A 25643-nucleotide genomic window follows, 5' to 3' on the forward strand; every position below is an offset into this window, starting at 1 on the left:
AATCAAAAAAGAAGAAAACAGCAGTGTGTAAAAACCAACACAACCAGAGGAAAGAATCAGATTGCACATTTTGGAAGAAGAAAAACAGTTTGGAAAAGCTGAACAAACACATCTGAAATGTAACTGGAGTTTGCTCGAGAGCTGCTAAGATATAAATGCTAGCATACTGCCTAAAGAAATCAAAACTACCTTTGCATGAAATCAACAGACCTTTTCCTCCCCAGCAGCCCCTGCCAGGGCACAGTTCTGAATGCCCTCAGCTGCTCCACCAGCTCACTGCCTTCACAGCTCACTCTCTTCTTTCAGTCTCTTCCTCTCCCTTGTGCTGACCCTGTAGTTCATCAGAACTGCCCATGATGCAATCCAACCCACTCATACAGCAGAAACAGGAACACTTCCGGCTGGATTAAGCAAATTGCTTGGGCTCCAAAAGAACTTCACAAACATCAAACTGGCCTTAGGTAAGCAGCAGCATAGTGAGGGAGTAGTGAGGTCAAGGCCTCCTACTTTGGTCTCAGTTAACCCCTGACTTTATGACTAACGCTTGAAGATCGATGCCTTTCTAAGGAAGAGAAACTTGGAGCACTGGGGGTGTGTGCCTGGAGAGAGACATGGGTCAAGATGTGGAGAAAAGGGTCATCTGCCTCAGAAGTTAATGTCAGAACAGAACTGACTTGCACCCAAGTGCAGTATTTTAAGTTTTTCCCAGGGACAAAGCTCATTTAAGAAGTTCCTGCCCTCTCCAGAAGCTGTACCACAGCAATGTTTAGCTGGGCTCTGCTATAAAGAGATTGAAACAATTAAAGTTAAAATACTTAAGATCCCTTCTTCCCAAGCATCTTCAGATCTGTTTTACAGCAAGACCACACAAAGCGGCACTGACACAATTGCGGTATGGGTGGGGACAGACAGGAAATGCAAATTAACAGTGTGGGAGGGTAGGAACTTCCTAAAACAGCCCGCTGGAAGGAACACACCTTGAACTTCAGACTCATTTACCAAGCAACATTTCCAAAAGGTGGGCTTGGCAGAGATAACACTGAAACTAAATGGCCAGGCTTACTGAACAGTTTCTCTAGCTTAGGAAAGAGGTTTTCAATAAAGAAGCCTGCTGTCCCCCAGAATGAAGGAAATTGATACATAAGAGGCTGTAGGAAGTGATGAGCAGGACACCTGGTGGGTTACCTTTCTCTGCATGCTCTATGATCTGACGAATGGCTTTTTTCAAGCTGTTGGCTCTCAGCATGAGCTGCTCTCGGGGACGGAATATCTGGGGCCGTGCAGTGCATGCCGAGCCCACCGAGAGCTCACTTGAAGAGTCGCCAGCGCTGCCCGACCCATCCCCGTCCTCCGTCTCCTCTGCAATGGTGGGAGGAGGGTTGGGTAGAGAGGAAGATGCTTGAGATTCATCATTCAGGGTCTTCAGCAATGAGTCCAGCTTCTCCTTCAGGACAGAGCACTACATGAAGAAGAAGGACATTTGAGTAGAACTAACAGTTGCCTGTGTAGCTCATTCTTTTAGTGCAAACTGAACTGCTGCTATCCCAGTTGTCTGAAAACAGAGCAGTTTTACACCTCAGAAGTAGAAACCTAAACATTTTTTCAAAGTTTACCTTCCTGGCCATGACTTCTGACTCCTCTGAGCTTTCTGTTGCCTTCTCATAGGCTTTCCCTACTCGAGCCACAAAATCCTTCACTGTCTCACAAAGCACCCTAGAGAAAGGAGGAAAACAAAATCATGCAAGGATTATCACAGGATTTTCACAGGGCAATTTAGAGCAATGGTCCTCTAAGTACTCACTTGGCTGAGGAGATCACCACTGAGTGCTGGTCAGAAGTCAAAATTTTGGACAAATGAGCAGCCACAGAATCTTCATAGCAGAGAATCTTCTGCACCTGTTGACAGACAGAAAGAAACCACTGGGGTGCTGCTTCCCAGCATTACAACATATGCTGTGAAATCCTGGTTCCTCTCAGAGTACCCATCACTCCATGGATTCTTTTTGCCCTGGAAAAGTTCTACAGTCCAGGGCTCTGTTACTCACTGAAGACCTGAATCTGATGAAGAAACTAATTCTGAACCTACAAATCATCAGCAATGCAGCTCTTAGAGTCTCTGATCAACTACAAATCTAAAAGCACTGGGGTTTTTTTGTGACTGCTATGCAGCTTGCCACTATTTCAACAACTTGACATCATGAAGCAAATAAAAGGCAGTAATTCCCTTTCTGTTCTGTTCTAAAGTATCTTCTCCTCATCCCTCATTATAGTTGTTGATTCTGGTATAACCCAACCTCCATTTTTCTCCATAATACTTCACTGACTTAAAGCCCCATATCTTTGCAGCTCTGGCTCAGCTCTGCTCCACTGGAGCTCAGCCACTGCCTCCTATCTTGTGTGCTCCAAGGCTGGTGCTCCAGTCCCCTGCCCCTCCTGAGAGGTACCTCTGAATTCTCACTGCAGTCTTCAGTGACTGTGGAAGTGGAGGCCTGGCGAGGGAGTTTGGTTTCATATACCATGATGCTCCACCTGTTGAAGATCATACTTGTCACTACAATGCAGATGGTTTCCTCTGTTATCCAAACGTAACGGGTTAGAACCTCAAAATAGAACAAACTACACCTTGGGGAGCCACCACTGATACAAAGAAGCCACAGAGTGGCAATGGAAATACAGAAGGGCTGAACTGAGGAAGAAGGAAGAATGAGACTATGAACAAGTATTCCACAGCACAGAGAACATATCTGTACTTCTTCCCTCTCCACAAAAATTCCACTGGCATTACTTGATTCAACATAAGAGATACCAAGAGGCAACTCTAAAGACATGAGATAGTTTTAAACATACAAAGATATATGCAGGAGGTATCAATACCAAGGGTAGACATCCACTTCTGCATTTGGCTTTAATTTCTAAGACAAGTTCAAAATAAATTGGTTTAGATTTACTAAGAAGAAATTGCTTTAAAAAAAGTCATGACTTGAAGGTTTTCTTAGGTTACAACGTAAGTTTGTTTTCAAACTAGTACAAAAGCTGACAAATTCAATTGATGAGGACTCTAGGACAGAAGAGAGGACACTGGAACCCAGATAATTTTACTTGTTACTGTTCTGCAGCAGGAATATGGAAAGCCAGACCACTTTCTCTTGCCAGAGAGTGACAGTAGATTATCAATGACAAAATGTTACCTGACATTAGTAAGAGGTCCAGAAGATTGACAGAGTCAGGACTGCCCTGTTCTCCTGGAAGGATATCTTCACACAACTCTTGAAGAGCAGATGATGTTGGTGATGGTTACTCACCTGTCCAACATTTTGGTACTGGCCCTCTCCAGCTTCTCCAGGATCTGTGGGAGCTGGGTATCATCATCACAAGCAGAACCCCAGCCTAAAACACGGGCAAGGTCATTCCCTGTCCCCAAGGGCAGCACTCCCAGCTGGCACTGCAATACAGAAAAGAAAAATAAAAGTGATATTCAAATGGGGAAACACAAGCCAGGAACAGCCATGACTAACATGACTGATTCCTTCACACACCAGTCACTGGGAAACAGCTAATCCCAGGGTGGTAGAAAGTAACTGGATGGGGAAAACAGCCAGAAGATCATACAATTAGGGAAAAAATTCCTCTAATTTTGGTTGTGAATTAGAAGAGGAGCATTTTATAGCTACCATCTCAAGGAGCACCTTACTATAGTAAACTTCCTAGAAGTTTATATTTAGCCATCAGGTGGTGCCACTGTGTTTCTGTATAATTAGTACAGACAGCTCCCAGGCAAAACACTATATGGTATCTCTATCCCAGTGAAGTTTCTGCCTATCCCTAAGACTCAGATACTGCACCACAAGAATTAAAGGGAACAGAGCATAACCCATGTGGAACTCCCAAGTTTTCTAACCACAGCCCTTTCAGAGCATGTCTCTGCTGGCAATAGAGCAGGAGTACTCAGAGCTCCTCCAAAAGCTGGATCTTGTGGAGGAACACTAGAGACAAGCATAAAGAATTACTCTACTACTGGATTCATTTCTTGCAGAAAACTAGTACAAGAGCACTCCTATGGTAAGCTTTCAGTGGCTTCAGTCCTGGGGCAAATGACATCTGCATGACCAAGGAAGGTCCTCTTCAGCCCATGCTGTTGTTACTTCATTCCTTCATCCAACCAAGCTCTTGGGGCAGGTACCTGCTTGTGAAGGTTGAGGCTATCAATTTCAGAGAGAACCCAGCCAACACTTCCGTCCCCACCACAAACTAGAATCCGGAAAGTGTCAAATTTCTGGAATAAGCGTAAACTACAGAGAAGAGAAAGAAAAAAGCAAGAGGGAAAAAACAATCAGCTGTTACAGAAAGAAATTATAATTCCAATCTAAGTAATAAACATGGCAGTGTTGCTTAAAGTAGGCACTGATTTTGCAATGAATATGAGTCACTGCCAAACTACAGATGAATTAAAACGGTTATAATTAAGGGATTATAAATACAGCTAAGCAACTTACAATAGCTATTCACTACAGAAATATCTCCCAAGACTAAAGCAGAGCATTTTTGTCTCTACAGAAGAGGAGATATGCCTGTGATAGCTGATTATCCATTGAATTAACTCCTTCTTGCAGCCTTGCTGCATCCAGCCTAACACTAGTTATTTGACATGGTTCTAGGTGCTCTGATGTCACTGGCTTCACACTCACAGCCACACCAATTAAAGCAAAGCTTCAAGAGGGGGATCTTCATGCAGTCAACCAGCCACAAGACAACTGCAAGAGGATGTAAAACATCACAAGCTTTAGTCCTTCCAGGAAAGCAACATAGATCATGGCTCTGGTGCCTTGTCTCTCCCACAGGCAGGCAAACACAGCTCATCAGTGTGAATTTCTCCGTTCACCCTTTTCAGAATAATAAAAACAACCTCTCCTGTTTGAAACTGCTTCCTACTAAACATTTTTGAGATATGCTCTTGCTTTTATTTTGGCTTTGTATGTATGTATGGTTTTTCACTATTATTACCTAAACAGGATTTGCTGTAGTACACGAAAATCCTTATTTAATCAAACGTTGCTGACACAGGGAAGATGACTACCAGAAATGACAACATCTTACGGTGGAAGTCTAACTAGCATCAGCTGAAAATATTCAAATTATCAAGTAGCAGGCTTTACCCTATAACATCACTTCCTTTTTAAGCAAATATGTAAGAGCAGCTGTTTCAGAAGTGTGCACCACAGCTAGTGAAGGTATTTCATTCCTTCCTTTCCATTCCTACTTAAAAGCAAAATACCTCAGGACAGTCAGTCCAGCTGGGGAGGGGAATAAGAAAAGTACTTAATTTACAAGTCTTTTATAAATTATTTTTTCAGTGAAACATATCCTCCCAACAGAAAACTGCAGTTTTAAAGACTTTGCCAGTGTTGTGCAATATGCTATGGCAAAGAACCACAACAGTTCTCAGGAGAGCAGAACCCAATGATCCAAGAATCCAGGAACAGACACTCCCAGATTTAGCCCCCTGCACTACAGATCTAGTCAAAGACTTGGAGTCACTGTGAGGAAAAGATGAGGGAAATTCACCTTGTCTTAGCTCTTATTATAAGGAGCACCAATTAATGACAAAAGTTATTTAAATTTGATGCAACAGAAAAACATTTGGAAGGGGGCCAACTAAAGACCAAATTTTTTTCAAAGTGAGAGTTACAGAAACACACAAAATAAATTTATTTCATGGCACTCACTTTTTTTTTTAATATCCACAGATATTCTAGCATAATTTGGCAAAAAGTCTGAAATGTAACTTAGATCCTAGGGCAGAACCAACTTTACCAAACACACTCATAAGAGAGCTCTCCACAATATCACCACAAAGTCTTTAAGGGATGAAGTTTCACAGACTTCTCAGGCAAGCTATTTCTCAATAAATCTCAACAATATTAATTTGTTATCTATTACATTTGCCTGTTCACTTGAGTTAATTGAAATTAACTCTTCATAGCAACACATCAGGATGCCTCTAACAAGACTGTTTGCTAATAAGTTTTCTTATGGATTCAAGCTTTCCATGTTTAGTCTTCCTCCAGGGGAGTGTTTCTGGAATTCCCCCAAAACGCCTCAAGCTGTCCTGCTATTACTGATGAATGGATATAATAACCTTTTTGACAACATTTTTGGTTTTAGCTAATCAGTAACACTGAACAGAGAGAGGAAAACCCCTCCAAACCTCATGTGTTTAATTTTCTCTGAGGAATAGGTTTCCTGTTACATTTGAGGATGAGCTTAATCAAATAAATCCCTCGTGCTTTCTGGGTATTTACAAGGAATTTTTGTTTCCATAGAACATCTGCCTACCCAAGGTGAGGTCCTCCATTCATGAGGTCAAAGACCTGGGCTGGATTCAGCAGTTGTTTGAATCTTCGTAGAAATTTTACGCCTTGGTTGTCTCCACTTTTTGAGTTGACAAACACCAACAAAGGGCTTGTGCAAGAAGGGGGGCAAGTGGCTTTCCAGAAACCTGTTGGGGCAAACAGAAGAGAGAGGGAGGAAAAACCAAGAGATGTGAAGCTGCCCATGGAGATGGATGGAGAAAAAAACCAACAGCCCACACCCCAGCCCAGCTGTGAAGCAGCTAGTATTTTCCTTGTCCTTATGGCACTCGCTGGGTGAATGCCAAATGTGCACAGCCCTGAATCCAGCATGAACCACACCTCATGCTGCCAAATGTCACATTCATCTCCTAGCAGTATGCCAAAATTTTCAGTTCCCCAACCCTCCCAAATTGCTTCTGCAATATAGTAATTGTCAATAAATTTAATCAGCTGCAGCTCAGCAAACACTGATATTACAGGGAGATAAAACTGAATGCAAAAGCAAAGCAAACAGTTCACTGCCATACTCAGTAATGGCTCCCAGTGCTGAGTTTCAGCAACACCAAAACCAGAATTTTCAGCTGATGGAACCCGGCCTTAATAGTGCCAGCTGAAGTGACTGTGACTGAGAGAAAGAGGAAGAAGTGCTACTTACTAGGAATACTTACCATCTGAATCAATGCTGTTGAGAGCAGTAGGAGGAATGACAGACACTTTGCAGAGCCCAAGAGGACACTTGTTTGGCAACAACTCTTTACATGCTGTGTGTACCTGGAAACACCACCAAAAGAGAGTAATTCAGACTCTTCTGGACACTGTGGTATAACTCCTAAAGCCACCCAAGAGAAGTTGTAAGGGGAAGAAAGGCAGAGGGGGTGAAATCACCAAAAAATGCCAGTTGATGAATTTATTGATAAAGTTATTTTAAGAATGATCTAATTAGAGCCTTCTACAAATTCTCGTCTTTCCACTGGTATGTACTTTCCTGCCATTTGAATTTATGAGACCAGCACTTTGAGTGCTGAGAGAACCAGATACCAGATTCTGTGGCTTTAGCAGCCATCAGGCATTCTGCTTTCAAAATCCCAGCCCTCAGCTGGGAGATCTGAAGAAGCAACAGAAGAAAAAGCTGGGAACTCAAGAGAACAAGAAAGCAAAAAACAAAGCAGGAAGACATGAGAGACGTAAGAGGTAAGAGAAGGAGACATTATTGAAGCCACTCAAAAGAGAAAATATAAAGTAGACCAGGGCTTTTCTGGTACATAAAGACTGCAAGATAAAGTGCTTGGCATTTGAGCCCCCATTCTAAAAACACGTTTTGTGATACTCTTTTTACTAGTATTATAGACAACTGGAACCATAGCAAGATCTGCATCACTTTAGTGGTTAGGCAAGAGCAATCCATTGCAATGGAAGTGAAACTGCAATTATTAAAATAGCTGAGTATTCTTTATAGTTTGTTACACCTTTTCAACCTGTAGAAATAACAAATAATGGCTCCTTAAAATCCAGTGTAGTCCATGACTGAAGCTTTGATTCATGTCTACTGTAATTAGATTCTTCTATGAAAGCTCACTCCCAAAATAACACGAGCTTGGCTAGAAGCTTTTTTCAAGTCTTGCTTTTATGTATCACAGCAACAATTTTGAGCACAAATTAAATTTCTATTTCTTGCAGAACAATAAAGTCCTTCATGGCAAACACTGACAGTACAGTAAGAGATTTTATTCTAAGCAAGTGTCATTAAAAGAACATACTACAGAGCTGATCAAAAACTGTCCTTTTACTGAAATGATTCCACTTATTCAACTCACCATGGCTTTGCACCACAGGCAGCGCCAGTCTTGCAAACGCAGGACACTGCCACAGGTTTTATCACACACTGTGCATTTGGCACTCACGGGCAGGTTTCCTTCCAGCCACTGATGTGGCACTGAGATCTGCAAAAGGGACAGAGTAACAGAAGCTTAAAGGTACAGGAGGCATCATGATTCATGGACAGTTATATGCATTGTTTAAAGACAGCAAAGGCAATTTTTCGAAAACACCTGAGGACCAATTCTGGCATTTTACATCATGCTCGAGCACAAAGAGTTCAGGTGACTCACCCCAGGCTATCCAGGAAACATTGACTTGCATCAGACATCCCAATATGCTAAGGTGCTGTTCCAAACACTCATTTATTTTTCTTTTGCCAGAACGTAAATCAAGTTCTCCATGCCTCCAATTATTTAATCTCAACTCCCCCAAGTCCATAACAGTTTATTCCTACTAAGGTGTCCTTTGCTATCCTGGTTGGACTGTTCACACAGAAACTCAAGCTCTGACAATAGAAATCTTTTCCATGTAAAGGCAGAATCGGCCATTTATGAAGCAAAAAAAAGCTGCAGAACACAAGAGAGTGCTTCCAAAACAAGGTAAGACTAACACCTACCCCATCTTCATCCTCAATGATATCCTTCCCAATAGAGGCCAGAGTTGTCCACTTGCAATTGTTGGTTGCCCGCACAGCACAGCGCTTGTGGGCTTTAAACTTGCACACTAGGGAGGAAGAGAAGAATGTATTAATCCTGATCAGGAGGTCTAAAATGGCAGTGTGTATTTGGCTCCAGAAGAAAGCATGGGCACACTCTATCCTTCTTAGCACTACCAAAATGATCAGCTGTAAGTGTTCTGATCTAGCTATTAATTCTTGTCTGTACAAAGCTTAGTGATCACCTTGTTAAATTTAACATGATTTACATAGTCTCAAACTCCTCCATCATTCTACACAGCATAGGTGTCACCACATTTGTGTTAGAAGCATGAGCTGTCACAGCCAGGCATTTCTGCTAAGCCAAAGCTGAGAAAGAATAACCTCCTGGCACTCAAACATTAAGGATGTTCTAACAAATCCAATTATCCTCATGAATAGGAGTCTTCTTACGACTGTTCTCTCAGATACCTCAGAAGTGTGTATCTGCTCATTGCAGACACATGACTTTAATAAGGGATGGCAGTATTTGGGTATATGAGCAAAAACAAAACTGAAATGAGGCTGTTGCTCCCCAGGCAGAAGAGGAGAGCACACGTACCTTCACAGGACAGCCCATGTGACGTGACCCCAGACAAGGCCTCCCGACACACGTTGCAGTACGTTGGCCGGGCATGGGAGCAGGCGTACCAGTTGTGCATCCCTGAGAAATGGTCCATGCTGTACTGGGTAGACTGAGGACAGAAATGTATTACAGCAAGCTCTAAAGTACAGCAACAAGAATTTTTTTTTTCTCTGAAAACTTGCATGAAGCAGTCAGAAAAAGCAGAAACAGAACACTTTTTTACATGGAAAGAGTGGGCCACATACAGTTTATACATATTAACTGAAACTCAAGAAGATCTCTAAGGCATAAAAGACTACCTCAAGAAGCACCACCTTCATTACAGCTCCTATACCACCTCTCATCCTTGTCATACTACAAGTGTGTCTAGAGAAATGAACTGGAGAATTTATCCCCATTTTTTGTCAAATTAAATTGTCAGAAAGATCAGTTCCTCCACCTGGCTCACCGTGTAGCAGAGAAATGCTTGTGCCAGCATAAGGGAGACAAGCATGAGAGTGGGGAAAACACAAGACAGCTTTTTGTGGTGGCAGTGCTGGTCTCACTCAGCCCCAGGAAGCAGGCAGATGCACTGGAGCTGGCAGAACACCAAGCAAGCAAGATGTGAATTAGGGCAAGGAGGATAATTGAAAAATGAAAAGGCAGTAGGAGGGGAATTTTGCTTCATAACCTATCCATCATCTGAAAATTCTCTCCAAATTCCCAAGGGAGCATATACAAAGCCAAACATTCTTTGAAGAATCACTTCAATGTATTTGGGACCAATTTTACAGAATGTCCTAACACTATTACCCATTAGAGTCAATAAAATGACTTCTATTATCTTCACTGGAAGCTGACTCTCAAAACAAGTTGTGATTTAGCAGAGGAAGTACAGAATACAAAGGAACACATTTTTGTATTACCTCAAAATGTTCACGGTTTTGTACAGTCTTCAGTGCTGCAATCCAATCTTCCATCTCTTTTCTGTTATCAGCACAAAGGATGAGCTTCCGACATGGAGTGATAATCTGAAGAGAGAGAAAATGAGGAGTGGACATGTCAGTGAGAGACAGCAAGAGAACAGCTTACCACTAGTGCAGTCTGTTGAAGCTATTTTCAGAGCTGCAAAATGAAAGTTATTTGCACCTCTGAACCATGTTTCTCTTCCAGCATAGCACACCTTAATTTCTTCCTGAATGTACAGAAATACTGAGATTTTAGCTGTCATTCCCAATACTGAACTGAGTAAAGAAATCTCTCATACCTAAATAACAGCACAACACAAATCAAGCACAGAGCAGCAGGAGTAATTATGTGCAGACCTTGCATAAGTATTTTTAAAAGTATTACTGTACTTTTAAAACTGGTAAGAACATTAACACATTTTGTTAATAGCACAGTACACCAGTTTCTAGCAATTAATGAATCAGATAAAATACTCTACAATATCATACTAAGAATTTGTTTAATCATGACAATTTGTTTAGTCTCCCTCATGGAGAAGGGAGAAATAAAACAAAATAAGCAATTTGAAACCCTTGTGTTTCCTGAGGGCTTGTTCTACATACCTAAAAGATATTCTAACAAATGTTCCCCTATCAAGCTGAGGCTGTCGTGAGTTTGCCTCCCTCTAACAATCCTGTCCTCAGTTTGTTTGTACCCTGGGCTAATTCCCATGCATTAGTTGCCCTGTATTAAATAAACAATATTTTAACAAACCAGCACAAGACACACAGGGTGGCCAAAGTTTCCTTCTGCCCAGGGAGGCACCTCTGTCACCAACTCCCTCTCCTTCAGTCAGCTGGTGGCAGCAGAGAGAAATAAAAGCTCTCTGCTTTTCAGAGGACCATGTCTGCTGTTCTCAGGGCTACCCATTCAGCTGGAGTCCAGACTAGACTATATATCAACCTTTATTCTTCCTAAAACAAAAGTCCTTCCTCCCCACACTGTACTTATCTCACTGTCTTTTTGTGCACACATCTGTATTGATTTCCATCAAGTTGATTTAAATTAGACTAATACTGAAGTGTTTGCAAGACCTGGATTTAAGAAAAGCTGTATTAAGATTGAGCACTGTTAAAAATCAAAAGGCTTCCTTTTATGCCAACTCTAAAAATTTCCAGCAGTCCAGACTCTCCTGCACCCCTCTACATATTGTACATGAAAAAATTTGTCTACATCATCTGCTTTTCAAGCAAATTCTACCTAACACCTGAAAGAATGGTTTAAAATAAACTAGGACTCTATCAATCTCATGAGGCCCAACCATTCAGCCAAAGTTTCGTTAATGAACACTAAAACACCCACACACATCACCTCAATACATGCTATCCCTGTTTTCCAGTCTGTTTCTCACCTCTCTCATCACCATTCATAAAACAGATCAAAAATAAAAGTCTCTGAAGTTGAACACCAAACTTATAGTTGATGTTGAAGTGCCTCAGAGCATCCGCCAAGATATGTAATGTCAACAAAAGCATGTAACGTCAACAAAAAAGATACACCTGGAAAGTTCTGCTTTATTTTAAGGTTTTCAATTTTCAAACAATTTATTTTCATTGGCAGACTGCAGATTCACCTGCAATAACACCACCTTACCCAGAGACACGACCAATACCTAGAAACTGGAGCTACAGACACATTAAGCAGGCAATGAAAGGAGCTAAAACCCTTTTTAAAGAAAGGACTGGCCATTCATATTAGAAACACAGTTTTAGGATTTGGAGCATTCTGTCTTGGACAAAATGACCTGATCTGTATCAGCTGTAAGCACACAGAAATAAATATTTATACTATTCTAAAAATAAAATTTTGAAGAACTCCTTCTCTCTTCCCTCACTTTCCTTTAAGCATTTTCAGCTCTGAAAAAATTTATTTCAAAAGAAGGTAATCACAGGAATGTTTCTTCTTCCTTGGGAAAGCAGGAAAGCCTTTAGGTAAATGTATTTCCATCAAAAACTCTGCTTTGTAAGAATGGCTACCCTAGAAAAACTTTTTCCAGAGCATGAAACACTGAGGCATAAATCAGTGTGAAGTTAGAGAAGAACAAGGGGCATGTCTGAGTCCTGCTAAGAGGAAGCAGCTTTTTCCCTAGAAGTAAAACCAAGGTTAGCTGATTTGTTCAGACACCACCAGGCCTCACTTTCCTCCTGGTAATAAGGCCAAGAAGATCTATAGCTGCATACATAAACAGTAGCACATATAAACTCCAAACATCTTAGGATGAAGCACCCAAGGACCTTTCATGGCTGTAAAACCAGCCAAATTCTGTAAGGAACCACCAGCTCATTTGAGTCACTGGCATGCTCTGGAGCATTGGGGAAGAACAGCTTCAGAACACTCCTACTCAGTGCTGTCCCTTTTCCTATTTTTTCTGCCATTTTGGGGGGGAAAGAAGGAAAATGCAAACTAAAGCATAGTTTTTAATCACACTGGAAGACAAGACATTTAAAATATTGACATAAAATACAGAAATACAGACATTCCTTTGATAAGAATTAATTTCTGAGGCTGCTGACTTCCTGAGCCATTGGATAGACCATCCAATACAGAAAACAGCTAATTCCTTCTTAAGTCACCTACTGCATCATCTTAAAAATCCCCACATTCAGTGTTAGAAAATCCTCTGTTCAAAGAACAAAGTCGAAGTTACTAAGACAAGAGGATAAATAAAGAGATCAAAAGATTTTCATAAATGAATCATCCAGACAAAGAGTCACAGAATTAAAATAAAGGGTCTATTGTGTAACTACAAAACTGCAAATAAAAATGTAACTGTGCAGGATAAATATATGAAGAGCATTCCCCATTAGTCAGCTCAAAAGCAATATTTGCACTGGGATTTATTTGTATCACCAGAGACGGGAAATAAAAGAATAAATCTCTTTTAAAAGCTTGCTCTTAAGGAGCAAGCTAACATTTGTTCTCCTAAGGAGAACAAACTGGAACAATTCAGACTTCACTATGAAAGACAGACAAGACTTTAATGTAACTAGTGCAGCAACTATTTGGGGAAATGAAGAAACCATACAGACCTGTTTTCCTCATTAATATGCAGCAGTATTACAATTAAATATCTTAACAAGGATAATCAGGAATCCAGAAATGTGCTAATAGGGCCCCTTCCTGTGCAGAGCAGTCCAGCAGCTCTGCTGTTCACACAGCCCACACCCCCCAGCCCAGCCTGGGTACCTGGGGAGCAGCAGCCCCTCGTGCCTGCCCTGTAGCGCAGCAGCTGCGGCTCCTTCCTGCACGGGCTGGTGGGCAGCACGTGTGCGCTGGGCTGAGCAACAGCAGCTCTCACTCACACTCCTCCTGCCACTGCTCGCTCCCTCTCCTTGAACCAGCTATTTCAGCTCCAGACAGACACTTGCTGAAGGATACCAACAGAGGGCCAAGGCTGTTCATACACTGCGCTGTCCAGGCAAGAGCGATGATCAATTCAGCATCTCACACAAAAATAAAATCATTCTCGTCATCTCAAAAGAAGCCACACCAATCTTCCCCCATGGAAAGCTGTCCTTTCCCAGCCAGGAGCCCAGGGAGTTCACTCTCAGCTACAGCTGCAATGAGCCAACATGCCAGAACACAAGGCTTGGTTATCCCTGTTGGTGAACATGGCTACAAATGAGCATAGTCCAGCTATTTTTTATGCTCCAGCTACAGCTTTTGACTAACATCCTGGAACAGTTATTCCACAGGATAACGACGCACTAGGTGAAGCAGCATTTCCTTTTATTTGTTCTAAATTTACAAAGCAGTAATGTCATCCAGTGACCTCTTGTTCTCATAAACGGAGAGCATGAAAACAACGATCTGATTGCTTCAGAGTTAGGATGAGGGCTGCCTTACTAGGAGTTAAAAAAACCCAAAACCAATAAAAAGTCTTCAGATTTATTTTTAATCTCATAGATTCTTGGCTTGTTTGGGGATTGGCAGAACTCTGAGCCTTCCTGCCCCAAAACAGCTCAGAACTGTATCTAGTTATGAGCAATTATGCAAATTAAAAGTGCTTGTTCTGCCTAAAAAGTGAATATTAAAAACTTTTTTGATCCTAGATGCTACTGAACTTCTGGGTGTGATTCTTTAGATTTCACTCATTAGTAGAAACTGGGTGCCCAGCGCTCACCACATGGTGATATGATTGACACCTAATCCTGACCAGAAAAAGAGCTCCACAGTCATGGGGGGAAAAAAAGGCTGCCAATCCCTCTAATCACTCCTGGAGAATCATAAGGACACATGGCAGGAAGGGTTAAAAACATTTCAAATCAGGACACAGGTTAATTATGAACTTCTCACTGCACATGAAACCCCGGAAATAAGTTTTGCAGAAATGGGGTGATAGTCAGGTCCCCAGGAAGTAGTTATGTGCCCTCCCTGAATCAAGTCTATTACAGAAATTCTCAATTTGCAAGCTTGCCCACTCTAAATCTAAAAAAACCTGAATCTGAAAATAACCATGCCTTCAATGGCTGTCTTGTGCAAACAGACACTCTTAACACTGAAAATTCTTAAACTTTATCTCCTTTTTCTCTCTTACATGGCCCATTCCCTCTTACCAGCTGTTAACCTCCACCTCTCATGTTGACCCACACTCCTCTGTCCAAAACTAACACCAGTTTACTGACATTTCAAATCCAGCCAGTTAACAAACAACAGAGCCAACCAAAGAAAATTCCTCATTTCATGTTCTAAAAATGGACTAATGTCCCTGGATGTCCTTCCCTGATGAACAGCTGTGAATAATCAGATTCAAAAGGCAGTCCAAAAAAGACTCCTATATTAGACCAAAATTTTAAATAGAAATCTGATATACTTCACCCTTTGTTGTACTGAGCAACCTTCCCCTCCCCAACAGTTGGAGCATAAACTTCATTTTCTCGTCTTGCTGCCACCTAAGACAACTTTATCACCTCTGGTCACCTGGGGCATTTTCTGGCTGCCCAGAAACTTTTCAGCAACAAAGTGACAGTCTAGCCAAGCATGCCCTGGGACTGTTTGTTATCAGAGTACATCTGGTGAGCTCAGCGACCACAAAAGATGGCAAAGCAAGTTAAGATCACACTAGCCCAATCACAGAGCTGACAGAAGAAACACTGCAGGGGGGAAATGGGGTGGAGGGACATTGAACTTTGCTAAATATAATTTTCCTGATGTGTACATTTCTCAGAATGGCCAAAAGCAAGGGTATGAGAACACCTGCTCATTCTGACTGCTTCCTTTTACTCATATCCTGTTCCAATATAGACTTACATTCAAAGGTGCTAGCCATAAATCCCCCTAAGAGATCCTGCATTATTCCAAACAGTTGATGACTTGAGTACAGAAACAACAGGAATTTCTGGAGCTCTAGAGACCTAGAAACTAGGAAAAACAAAAAATGCTGAAAAACGTTCAGTTTGATCACATATGGCAAACCATCCCCCACCTGTAGCTAACTGCTATGTCTGTTCTGTATGGTGGAGAATGATTTTGGCATCCTGAGAGCCCAAGACACAGGAAGGAAAACTGGGTGAGACCGTAATGATGTCCCAGCCATTCTTGCACTTCAGATCCTGTTTCAGCGACAGCAGTAGTGAAATGAACACTGGAATAGAGTAAAACACCTCACCTGTATTCATCAGCAAGTTTCACAAACCACCAAATCCACTGTGTTTCAAACACAATTACTGAACTCAGGGCAAAATGAATTACGTGTGGATTAGCAAGTGCTACTCCCTCAGCAAATACACAAAAAAAGAAGACTGTGAAAAAGGGAGAAAACACAAATTTGAGATTCAAACCAATCCTTAACACTTAAAATCTTTAATGCCTGTCTCAATGTCTGTTTCTGAAAAAATCTAGAGCTCAGCATCAGGCCAGCAAAGCCTCAGGCAGTGAGTCAGTGTGACTTTAGTAGGTCTCTACAGTTTGGAAGAGGGCAATAAAATGAGTATCAAAGACTCATGAGGGTCGAAGCTTTGCATTCCTCCACGGACTATAGCCCTGCTTTGTTTTGCAATTAAGCTTTCATCCAGTTTTGCCAACAAATCAGGTCCCATTAACCCACTGCAGAGGTCAGTTAGAGCTCTCTAGAACTGCACCAATTCTCTTCCCCCAAAACCTGGATGATATGGGAAAAAGTAGCTCTTTATATAACACTGGATAAATGCACCAGTTTAGAATAGTTTTTTTATAGTGCAAGATGTTAATTTCCTGTTAAAATGACCATCTTCCACCCATGGAAACTCTCATTTCCACCAAATAAAACAAGTCATCAATGTTCTTATAGTTGTGCCAAATTCCTTCCTTTTTTTTTTAAATAGCAGTAACAAGATTTTCCCCAAAACTGTAAGTGCTCAAATCTCTGTTCTGTTCACAATATACTGGCTATTTTATCCCCAACTTCCATGTGGCTGTTTTACCTTTTTTTTTTTTTTTTTTTTTTTTTAAATATCTCTTTTAGTAGATATTAGATTTTAATAGATATTTGTAGTTTGGAAGAGACCTTCAAGATCATCGAGCCAAACCCAGCCCTAACACCTCAACTAGATAATAGCATCAAGTGCAACATCTAGTCTATAAATCAATCTATAAAATCCAGGACAGCTTATTTCTATAGGAAAGCAGGTCCAGCATGTGTTGTGGTCTCTTTAGGACCATTTTTACATTATTAGGTTCACGCACCTTGCAATCTGTCCCTCCTGAGCCAGGGCAGCAGGGCATCTTCTCTGAGCATTAGCACTGGCACTGACTGTGCTGTGCCGCAGGTCAAGTTCAACTCATGCTGACCCTCCATCTGGGATTTCTCCCAGTCCCTATCCTCCCCCATGCTGCAGCGGGAAACCAGACCAGACAGAGCGTTATCCCTGGGAAAATTATCATCTCTCATACCAGGGTCACATTCCTACAGGCTTCTGGAAACTGTTCCTAAACAAGGCACATTCCTATTCTTGGCAATTGGTAAGAGGAGCACAGACAATAGGATTTTAAAGAAGAGGATTTTAAAACTTTAGCAACAATTTAACAGATGTCAAAAGCTAGAGCATGCAAGGCTTTTGGCACTGTTAGCAGGTGAGAAATGCAACAATCCTGGTAGTTCAGACCTGTTAATCCCTAGAGATCTCCAAGGATGGAGTAGTACCCAATGGGAGTGGATAGGGTGGCTGTACCAAGTACCAAAGCATCTTAGCACAGCTCCATGACCCACACACCCTCCACTCCATGCAGGAGATGCACATGCATCCCTTTATCTGTTTTCCAAAGAACACAGTCCTGCCAGGAAAAGTTCCTAAACAGAACCACTCTGTTCAGAAAGGGCAGCCCATTTAGGAAGGTAAAAGATATTTAAGAGAAAGCTTCCCACTCACTCAAACAGAAGCAAACCCACGAAGAACAGAGGGGCAGGACTGCTCCTCAGTGGTAGAGTTGCTGTCTCAGTGGGCTCACACATGGCAAGGCTGGCCCCCAGTAAATCACAGCACTGGAGAATGAAAGATCCTATCAGTGGTAGGAAAATGACCTATTACTGAGAGTTTATTGTTAGTAGCAGCTTCTCACAGCCCCCTAACTTCAGCAGTGTTGAATAGAGGCTGGTAGCTAGCGCAAAAGGAAATTAATAGCTTTCAACAGCTTGATGAACCCAGGAGCTTTCCACACTGGGCCACCAGGCTAAGACAAGTCCTGTCCATGCACTATCACAAGCACCAGAAATAGGGAGGCAGCATTTCTGCAAGTAATGCTAGCAAGCCTCTCCCGGCATAAAAAGGAGCCTTTTCCTTCCAGAGCAGCTTCCATGTAAAGCTAAACGTATTCTCAAATGACCACATATTCTTCTGCCTTTGTGCCCCCACCTGGAAGGGGAGAAGATGCTGAAATCTGCAGTCTTGCTCAGGAAGGTTGGTGAAACCCCAGTTCAGCACGACAGTTGCAAAGAGCAAAGAGATCAAACGAAAGCTTCCAGTGCTCAGGCAAAAGGGCAGACATGATTTCAAAGCTGCAAACTTCCCTCTAGGAAAGCAAAAGCTCTTCATAGTCTCCTTCACTTTTCAGCTCCTTGTCTATCCTGTCCCACAGTAAAACAGTTAAAGCTCAGTCTAACTTCTTCTTACAGTAGTTTCATCTCTCTCAAAACCTCCTGCATATTTTGAGTCACTCAGTAACATACAGTAGCAATCGCCAGATCTCTCCACCCACAGCAACTTCTTCCAGACTCTCTAACTCTTCTTCCATGTCTATCTTCTTTTTGGTAGTTTTTCTCCAGATTTTTCCTTCTTTTGTGACAGCAGACTAATGACCAGCTCCCACAGGAGGCTGGATTAAGAGTCCCAAAAATTCTTGACATGAAAGGATTTTAAATGACTATTTTCACTGACTAACAGTGACTCAGAATGGTCTGTTTACCAAAGGCCCTTTTCTCAAGGAGAAAAAAAAACTGCACTGAAGTCTGGATTACAAACGACTAAAATAGCAAAGTATTTTGAAACTGCAGCGGTTCTGACAGGAAATGGGGACTGAACTGCACTTAATGAAGGAAGGTGGAAAACCAGCAGAGCGATTCTAGACACGGCAATATACAGCTCAACTCATCTTTTCACTTGCTTATAAAGGAAATTCTGATAGCTGCCAATATAAACAGAGTACAAGCACTAGCAAAGAGTGTACAATTCCTGAATGTGTACACACATGGGTGTGGAAAAGACAACAACCCCCAGCAAAAACTGAATTTTCCAACATGTGCTCCAATTTTGCCCAATTTAGAGACAAGAGTTTAAAAACAAAGAAAGAATCATCCTGGTTCAGCAGTCCCTCTTTTCTAATCTTTTCCTTTTCCAAACGCAGGGCAATCCATGACTGCGTGAGAATTCAGGACACCTGGGACTGGCCAGTGTCACTATGTTGCCAGATTAATCAATCTTTTTGCCCAGCTGATGCCTTCTCTCTGGGTCCCTGTACCCCCCTGTGGAGGAAGCAGGGGAGGAAAATCCTCTCCCTTGCTAGGAAGCCCAGTGACTCCCTGGAGCATATGTTCAACTCCATTTTCTTCAGAAATAAGGCTGAGGCCACACAGGGGAGTTCTGAGAATCTCTGCAAGTGTCAAACCACACAGATTTTCCTGATCTCAATCATCCGAAGCTTGAACTCCAACTATGACTTCCTGCAAACAGCTTGCAATGAAAGTTCTTATATTCTTTCTCTTAATAAAAATAAGTGACATGCTCTTTCTCAAAGCCTGTATTTCAAACCAGCACAACCAACCTCTGATCTGGCTCATTTGGGTTCCTCTTGTTCCAACAGTGCCTCACAGACACACAGCTCCTGTGCTAGGCAAGAGCAGCAAACTTTCTGTAGCTTCAGCAGCACTACCATCTTTCAAAACCAAACTCTTCAGAGAAGACTTCACTGCCTTCTCTGCTGAAAATGATATTTTAAAAGCACCCACACAAATAAGTCAACTTAAACCATGAAGACACAAAGGCACTTTCACTTCATTGTGAATGAACTGCAAACATCAACAACATACTCTCCCTATCAGGAAGGACTGTCAGCACTTTGATTTTTTTACCCAAGTTCAAGCACTTTTACCACAGTTCAAGCCCTCTGCTCACAGGAAAGGTTACTTACCCAGAAATGAAAATTCATGTTATTTCTCCACAGCATCAATAAGCCCTGGGACAATACAGCAAAAATACCCACTCTGGAGATCAGTAATGTAAAACTTCACAATACAGAGACTGGCAACTTTGCTGCTGAATAGAGTCAGTACTAAGTAACAAGGTTATAATATGAAATAAATCATAGCACACCTCAGGCTTCCATATAGCTGGAGAATGACATCCATACTCCTTCCCAGAGACGACTGCACTCTCTCATTCAGGAGCACCAGCAACTGCCTGTTCCTCAGCCTACTACAACCACTGTTGCCTCCAGTCATGCAAGTGCTCGGTAAGAGAGGTATTATTCTAACCTGAATACTTCCTCTCTTCTGGGACATTGGTCAGGGTGAATCATCAGTTAATAAACAGTATTTCTGAACTGGGTGCAGCACTTCCAACAGCACCACAGGCACACTTCCCTTTACTCCTCTTCTAGAGAATACATCTACATAAATCCACTCAGGAGAGAACACCTGAAGAGCAAGAGCTCATAGCAAATGTATTCCAAAGAACATGAGCTTCTGATACCTGTTATACTGGCACAGGTGCCATGTTTCCCAGTGCTCAATCCACAAAACTCACATTCTTGCTCTTACCTTTTACGTTCAATCTTCCTCTAAACTACTGTCCAGAGCAGCCTATTCCCTCAGAGAAAAATCTAAACAGATTGCTTGACATGCAATTAATAGGATTAGTCTCGTCTGTGGTCAGTCCCTCTGAGCTACGTTCCACTTGCCACAAGCTGATTAGCTGCCTGCTTAAGGAGGAGCTGGGATAAGTTTCCTTCTGACGGCAATGAAGTGGAGAGGCAGGCACTGACTGTAATAATATGCTGTTTCCTGTCTGCGGCTGAGCTGAGAGGTACTTCCCAACAAAAAAGGGTTTACAGGAGCTCAGGAGCTCAAGCTCCACCTCTTCCAGTGAAGAGCTTTAACTGTGGAGGAGGGGTCACCAGCATGGCTCCTGGCACTTGAAAACGTGCTCTGAACGAGCTTCCATTTCACCAAAGCATCAGAAAGAAGAAACCAAACTACACGAAATTCCCTCACCACACAGAGGATATTTCTCCTATGGGATCTCAGAGCTCTGAATCAGATGAGATAAGAAGTAAATGTCGTAATTCATGTTTATGTGAATGAGGGTGAAAGTCCACACCACCATTTGGTAGCAGTAACTGGAAAACATTTACCAAACCACCATGTGAGTATCATATTGGAACACAAAATGTGTACCTGGGAAGATATGATGTCCTTTCCAGGCCTTCTCCTGATGATGACAGGCACTTTTGACTAGTATTAAAGAATACATACCTAATCTTTATACAAATGATCCACAAAGCAGGAAAGGGTCAATGAACTGATAAAGAGCCCCTTCTTTAACTGTACTAACTACACTGAAGGCAGCAGTCTCAACTCAGTTGGCTCCTTCCAGAAAAGAGCAGATCTTCAGCCCACACACCAGCCCGAGGAGGAATTTGTTCACCACAAAAACACAAAACTGGGCCAAAGGAGAAAATCCAAAGTGTTTTCGAAGACTTCTGAGGGGACAGCTGTGGTGGTAAAGTGCTGACCTGAGCAACAGGCAAGAGAGTGATTGGTGTCTCCCAGACCAAGCAGGTGTCACAGGGGAAAATAGGCATGATGGATGACTCGGGTCCATGACACATGGAAAGGAGATCATTCTGAGGCAGAGATCAGTAAAACCTAGGCTTCCCAGCATCATCTTGAGAAAACTCTATTCCAGGTCAAAGTATGGAACTCATTCTCATTGTAGATTTTGTTTTAATGCTCCTCACAGACCTGCAGGCTAGTCCATCACATGAACACCTTAACAAATCATGTTACGGCAAAACTGCACTGTCCAAGAAAAAACTGTTCACGGAAAGAGCTGAAGTCTCACTAGGAAGACCTAACACATCCAATGCGATCCCAAATTATCTGCTTTTTAGAATTCACAAGAGGTTTTGAGGATATGGCTAAGAAAGCACTACTCAGAAATCAGGGCCAGGCTCTGACCTCACCCATCCAATGCTACCGATCTCTGTTTTGTTAGGAATACAAAACAGCACACACTGATGACAAGAGTCCAGGCTGAAAGTTGACTGCTCTTTGAAACAAAGGGTCCTGAACTACCAGGACAACACACTTACCATGGCATTTATGGCATTTGTGCCACAGGAAATCTTCTCTAAGGCCCTCTGCAATACAGCAGCTCTAGGAAAAGGCTGGGGAGAGATCTGTGCACTATGTGCCAAGGGATCATACATGGAAGGCCCAGACTGTCATGGCCCAGACATCCCAGAAGAATTTACCCTGTAGACAGCTGACTCAAGGACAGAGATGGCAGAGAACAGCAACAGAGACAGAACCAGCAAATACAATACCTAGAGGCCTAATGAGAAAAGAGAGCTCTGGCATAGAGCTGCTATAAGATTTGTTCCCAGAACCTCCCTGTTAAATACATCTGCAGCCACACTGCCTGACCTAAAAGAACAAAGCTAAACATAAAGCTTTTCATTACACATCAGGGAATGGAGCTGTACATTGTACAAAAATGCCCCATGTCACATGCTCCCAGCCCATTCTACAGTCATCTATCCATTAACTCTGGGTAGCAGTCATGAAAACTGTCCCCATTGCAAACAGGATACACTTACTGAGGAAATCTATACAAGATCAACCAAGTAAACCACAGTGGAATTTTTCATTACACACTTTTTTTCAGAGGAAGAGATCCGGGTATAAAACCCATTTTTCTTGCTCTCCTTCCTGCTGAGAGCAAACAAATCACCTGTCAGTCACGTCCTATGTAAAAGGTTTACTGGCAGCTATTTTGTAACCTTACTCCTCTATCCATGCAGCACCTTTCCTTGCTTTACGCTCTAGTTTTCTCCTCTCATGATGCTGCCTCCCCATGCACTTTCAACAGCTGCTCTCCTGACTGGTCAGCCCTTATTACTTTTTTGTTTCAGATACACACTGTTCCTCCAAGAGGTTCATCTCATGTTTTTGTTGCTTATCTTTATCTCAGGAAGTTAAGAGCGTCACTCAGACAACCTGATCTGCAGAATCTATACATTAGGCAGTATAGATGCCTGGACAGAGGCTGAGCTTTCTCAGAAAGAAACCATTCTTCTACAAATCCACAAGTACCAGTCTCCACTGAAGAAAACAGAAAATGAAAAAGAAAACCAGAACATCAAAAACTCTGCTTACAACACCAAATGCTACATATTTTCAGTTTAGGAGAAAAACTCAAATCATATGACCTGCTGATTTGAAACAGGGAAAAAATGCATCAAAGAACTCTGAATTTTAGAAAGGAAGATACAAAGGGGAAACAGAGTGGACTCAAAAAAACCAACAGAAAACTGCATGACTTCAAGGAATCCAAAGCACTGACAGCAATGATATAACAGAGCAAACAGGAGCAAGACTAGGCTACCTTCTCATTTCCTATGTGTTTTTAGAGCTCAAGGTAAATGAGTCAAGCATCTCCATAAGCCATGATAGAAAGAACAGATAGAAATTAAGAGGAAACATGTTTTTCCTAAATTTACCTAAGCACCATGCTACACTGCTCAGCTGGAGACAATGCAAACTGTACCTGCTTGAATTTCAAGGTAACCCTCTACCTTTTATCAGCTAGGTAAGGCAGGGACTGGCAGAGCCTGACACCAGAGTCTTGGAAATAACTCTTCAATCTACTCGGATGGGGCATTGTGAGAGAGCACATACACTACTTTCTTCTGTCCCTAATACTGTCTTCCTGATGGATGTTAGATCTCTCCCAACTACAACAGTAAGCAGCACAGTAACAGTACACTTCACTGAAAAATCAGTCTTAATTTATACTTGAGGAAACTAAAGCAACATCCTGGATAAAATGCTTTATTAACAGGTAAATAACATCACATTCTTGAAAACATATCCCCTACTCAAATCACTGCACAGACCTCTCTGTTCTCTCACATTGATATCTGATATCAATATTTACTTACTATACCAAATGTGCCTGCTACCTGTCCTTTCAAGCTTTGGGAAGGTGTTGGGGTTTTAGCTGGACACAGGCATTGCAAAGCCAAAAGCTACAGCTACACAACAGAAATGCCCCTTGGCAGATGCTTACAGCAGCAGATCACTCCTGCTGCAGCACAAGGCACACTACCCAGTGTTGGTCACCACCTGCGGGACCGGGAGGGATTCCTTCCTCCTCCTGCATGGGTCCCCCCTTCACATTGCCTTAGAGCAACACTTCCTTTCCCCAGGCCCTCCTTCTCCTCTGTTCTGAGCCCCTCAGGAGCTCTGTGGAGGTTTGTTGCTCACCAGCTCAACACTCACCCCGCAGGGCTGACATTAATGGCTTTTTTTCTGCACACCAGGTGCTCCCCCAAACTGGAGCTTGCAGAACACCTGCACCTTAGAAATGCAATCATTTTTCCTCCTAGTTCCTGAGCCTTGGGAAAATGAAGCAAGGACATCACCACATTTCCAGACTGCAACTACTTAGCAGACATTCCACATCTAATGAGTGTCCTGAACCAATCCCACAGTTATTTCTGTGCTATTTCTTTCTGTTCCTCCTTTTGCTTTCCCACTATATATAGCATGCATATATAAACACACACAGAGAAACAGACAAAGTCAGAGAAAGAAGTTTACATATTTTAATGCCTATGGGAAAAACTAAATTCTTTCAGCAAGATCTCCAGCACAAACATGAACATCACCTCTAACTCCCTCAGCAGAACAAATTTTTCTGTGCCACTGTGCAAACAGTTTCTATCAAACCCTCTTAGCTTATAGGGAAGAGAATCCCTGAATTCCAAGTCTCAGCACAATACACAGTAACTTGAGGTAATTTCCAACGTGCACAAATATGAGTTATTATATTGTAAAGTAAAGTAAGTTTTTCATGTTTTTTATTTTTAATAAAAAATGCTGGGAAGATTGTTCAGGTGTTATTCAACTCTGCAAAAGAGATGGGATGTGGGGAAAAGATGCGAGAAGAACAGAAAATAATGCACGAAGTCCTACCGTGAAGCTGTTGTTGACATTCTTTGTGCTGGATTCTGCTACGCTGGCATCTGTCAGATCCACCTCATCAAAAATAATGGACTGGAAAGAAAAAAATTCAAAATCTCAATAAATTCTTGAATCCAATGTGTAAGCAGCAGACTCAAAGGGAGTCTGCCTAGCATGCTCCATATCATAGCCTTTTATGATTTGAAGGAAAGACACAGCATCAACAACATCAATGAACTGGAAGTCTAGTTCCATACACTGGGGATCACTCTGGCCAGTCTTCAGACAGTGAACACAATGACTTTATTTTTATTAAAGGATTATTTTAAAAAACTACCAAATAACTCTAAGTTTTGTTATTGTGAAAGTTTTATATATAGTTGACTATCGACGTACTAAACCAGATGCACGGCAGCTCTGATTTGATAAATTCTAGCCTTGCTTGTCTCCTGCACTTTCACTTTTCATTTGTATTCTCTTCTTTCTATTGATTCAGAGTCCATTCCCTACTAACATGCACCACAGGGAGAAAAAATGTGGAAAAATCAGTAT

The 25643-nt window shown here is 42.0% G+C and overlaps 1 protein-coding gene across 4 annotated transcripts in view; it reads right to left on the reverse strand.

Moving 5' to 3' along the window:
• Positions 1–25643, reverse strand: part of DGKD (diacylglycerol kinase delta) — a gene marked incomplete at its 5' end in the record, with an annotated part of 58373 nt that overhangs the window by 17003 nt on the left and 15727 nt on the right. For 2 of the 4 annotated variants that reach the window (XM_083868343.1, XM_083868342.1), the window contains 13 exons: positions 1186–1459; positions 1614–1713; positions 1802–1896; positions 2445–2529; positions 3303–3442; positions 4181–4289; positions 6334–6496; positions 7019–7121; positions 8165–8290; positions 8785–8891; positions 9425–9557; positions 10354–10458; positions 25104–25184. In XM_083868343.1, the coding sequence (XP_083724469.1) occupies positions 1186–1459; positions 1614–1713; positions 1802–1896; positions 2445–2529; positions 3303–3442; positions 4181–4289; positions 6334–6496; positions 7019–7121; positions 8165–8290; positions 8785–8891; positions 9425–9557; positions 10354–10458; positions 25104–25184 (1621 nt within the window). Of the gene's footprint in view, positions 1–1185; positions 1460–1613; positions 1714–1801; positions 1897–2444; positions 2530–3302; positions 3443–4180; positions 4290–6333; positions 6497–7018; positions 7122–8164; positions 8291–8784; positions 8892–9424; positions 9558–10353; positions 10459–20217; positions 20329–20663; positions 20959–25103; positions 25185–25643 lie in introns of those variants that run through there. The other 2 variants (XM_083868344.1, XM_083868345.1) reach the window with 2 other exon arrangements.

Source organism: Zosterops lateralis (assembly GCF_965231275.1).
Source record: "Zosterops lateralis genome assembly, chromosome: 10".
In the NCBI taxonomy this organism is placed as follows: Eukaryota; Metazoa; Chordata; class Aves; order Passeriformes; family Zosteropidae; genus Zosterops; species Zosterops lateralis.